The sequence below is a fragment of the Myotis davidii genome, unplaced genomic scaffold (genome assembly GCF_000327345.1).
Source record: "Myotis davidii unplaced genomic scaffold, ASM32734v1 scaffold362, whole genome shotgun sequence".
Classification (NCBI taxonomy): Eukaryota; Metazoa; Chordata; class Mammalia; order Chiroptera; family Vespertilionidae; genus Myotis; species Myotis davidii.
The window spans coordinates 2,751,717-2,754,709 of NW_006297152.1; the positions used below are offsets into that span (position 1 = coordinate 2,751,717).

General features: G+C 31.7%; 1 protein-coding gene across 1 annotated transcript in view; it reads right to left on the reverse strand.

Moving 5' to 3' along the window:
- Positions 1-2,993, reverse strand: part of LOC107181387 (hemicentin-1-like) — a 27,779-nt gene that overhangs the window by 9,604 nt on the left and 15,182 nt on the right. The window contains exon 8 of the mRNA XM_015569925.1: positions 1,979-2,133. Within this exon, the coding sequence (XP_015425411.1) occupies positions 1,979-2,133 (155 nt within the window). The remainder of the gene's footprint in view (positions 1-1,978; positions 2,134-2,993) is intronic.

The window sequence follows — 2,993 nt, forward strand, 5'->3', positions numbered from 1 at the left end:
TATGGACTCCCCAAAACTTAATTTATATTTTGGGTTATAGTCTAATACTATATTATTTGTTTTCTTGTTTGAAGTGTTCCAGTTTCGTCCATTGGAAGCTATTCCAGTTGGCTCTAATGTCCCTTTGACATAACCATGTTATTTTATTACTTTGGTACTTTTAAACTTTCTGGTCCCACTACATGCCCCAGGCTGCTTGCATATTCCTGCCCCTGTCCTGGAATTAACCATTTCTCCAAGAAGCCTTGGTTCCTTTTGGTGGAGACGATAGTAGAAAACAAGACCTGACTGCTAAGCAGAGTACCTCAATGTTTTCTGATAACCATTCTTAGAACTAGTTCAGTGACAGACATTCACATACCCAAATTTTTTTCACACATAATTTATGGCGAGACCTACTATTCTTGGATTTGACAAATTGACAGGTGTTAATGACATCACTTAGGGGTGTTTTTTTTTTGTTTATTTGAGGACTCAATGTTAACTCTGAAGAAAGTGATGAATATTCTGTATAAAAATTACAAACAAAAATGTTTTCAAAGAAGTTGAAAAAACATAAATCCATTATAATCTGACGGGAAATCTGCTAAGATGTGTTAAAACTGATGGTAAAAGAAAACAAAACAAAACAAAAATTAAAAAAACACTGATGGTGTTAAAATATGGTGGTAAAAATATGGTGGTAAAAATATGGTGGTAAAAATATGGGTGAGGCTGAAAAAGACTAAGACAAATTTACAAAGCTTATTAAAATATAAGGCATCAAAAGTCTATCTTTATTGCTTATGTTATTTATTAGCAAACATTGTGCAAAATATTAATATGTTATTGAACATATTAGTGTTCAAGGTATATTTTTTTGGCTCTTCTGAATTTAAACATCAGCAGTTTCATTGTTTTTAGAAGAAGAAGGTGTATAAAATCACTTTTCCTACAATACAGTAGTTTAATTTCTTAATGGTGGTAAAGTTACATTATAATTTTTTGAACTTAAAACTTAGACTAAATTTTTTTCTGAACGAGAAGAATTGTCTTCAAATATGAGTACTGAATACTGGAAGATTTTGGAAATTAGTTTAGCTATTAGCTTGATAATTTTTTAAATGAATTCAACCCAAAATTAGCAGACAAAAACAGCATTTAAGTGCAAAATTTATACTGTGTAAGTCATTCTGTTGTTTGAATCACAAGTATGGTCAGCTGCTTAATACATTTCCCACGCACTCGATTCTGCTGCAAATTTGCAGTGGATATATTTTCTGAGCTCAAATTTTAGTTTCAGCAATGTTTGTCAGGCCTTGATGCAAATGCAAATGATGAAGACTTTCTAAATCAGCTGGGTAGCCTAATTAGATGATACGTCAATGAATCCAAAAACACGGGTTCAATAACTGCCTATCCTCCATAAATGTTTTACAAAGGAATAGCATTTATACTTAAAAAGACTGTATTTGTGAAATTGAGAAAAATAACTCAAAGAACATTTCCAGTTGACAGTAGAACAGAATAACATCCATCTATTGCTTAAATTTGCCAAATAAATGCCACTTCCAGTTTCAATTTAATTTATGTATACTTTTTCTGAGACCCGTCCTTCCGTTTGTGGAAGGCTGTTAAAGATAAAGGTTATAAACACACTGCACATTAAAATGCACTGTGCCTTTTTAATATGTCCCTTTAAGAATATAAACAATTGGTCTATGTATATACCAATCAATTAGGAAATCTGTGATCTCTTAAGTGAGATCATATAAAAACCACTAAACCACTTGAAAAAAGTCCATCCTTATTGATAAAATGCATTAAAATTGGATGCAACATTCTAGCCTAAAACACATAAAGACAGACTGTTTATTCTAAAGTAGCATTCTAAATTATTCAGTCTGAAAAAAAGAAGAGTTAATATTAGAGTGAACCCTGCTTTTCAATTCATACTGAGAACTGATACCAATAAAAAGCATAAGAAAGTCACACTTACTATGGACTGTCAGTTTTATATCCTTGGCTTGCTTGCCAGCTGCATTGGACACAGTGCACTGGTAGCGCCCCTTGTCACTTCTTCGCACATTCTTTAAATGTAAAACTTGTCCTCTGTCTAGAAGTTCAATATTAGGATCTCCCAAAAATAAAGGCCTAGAAAAAATAAAATTTTATTCCATGAGTCTATTTTTATTTTCCTATATTTCCTCTCTTCTTAATCACAACAAAAAGCATTGTCATATGAGGTTAAAAATCATAGTTGAATTTTTTAGTAGAAATCTAGAAAAAAATGATGCACTTGGTACTCCTACTGAGAAGAATGGAATTATTAAACTACTCCACTAATGCAAGTGAGATAATTATCACTTTAAGATGAAGGGTTTCTTCATTTTGAACTTAAAGTGTTGAATAATATTAATAGCAAACTGGCAGTATCATTATCTGCTTCAGTCATTCATCCCTTCCTTTTTTTCTTCTTCTGGTTGTTTTGCTTTTGTTTTTTATGGTATTTTTTGTTTTGTTTTGGTTTTGGTTTTGGTTTGCACAGCCAATAGTTCTACCATCATTTAGAAAAGAAAAACCAAGAGTATAGGAGCTTCAGGCCAAGCAATATTATTTTTGAACCAATTATCACTATATCACTATCTGGAAAAGTATTCACAATAGAAAAAAATGATTATTACTTACTGAAGACAATGACCAGGCCACTTTTTCTAAAAAGTAGATATTATGGTAAATATGAGTGGTTTTTTAATCATAAATACTGAAAAGTATTTATGACTAAAGCAGCTCATATATAGTTGTCTAGGAAGTCTTTTTCTGCTACTGAGCCATTTACTGACTATTAAATGCTCACTGATAAAATTGGCAACAGCTTTACTGAATACTCAAAACATCCTGGTTATTAAAGTCGATGATATCCCAAGAGTCATCTCTTTAAGTCCATTGATCTTCTTTTTAGGAATACTCACAGCTAGTTTTTAAAAAGTTGCAATGACTTAACCCCATGATAC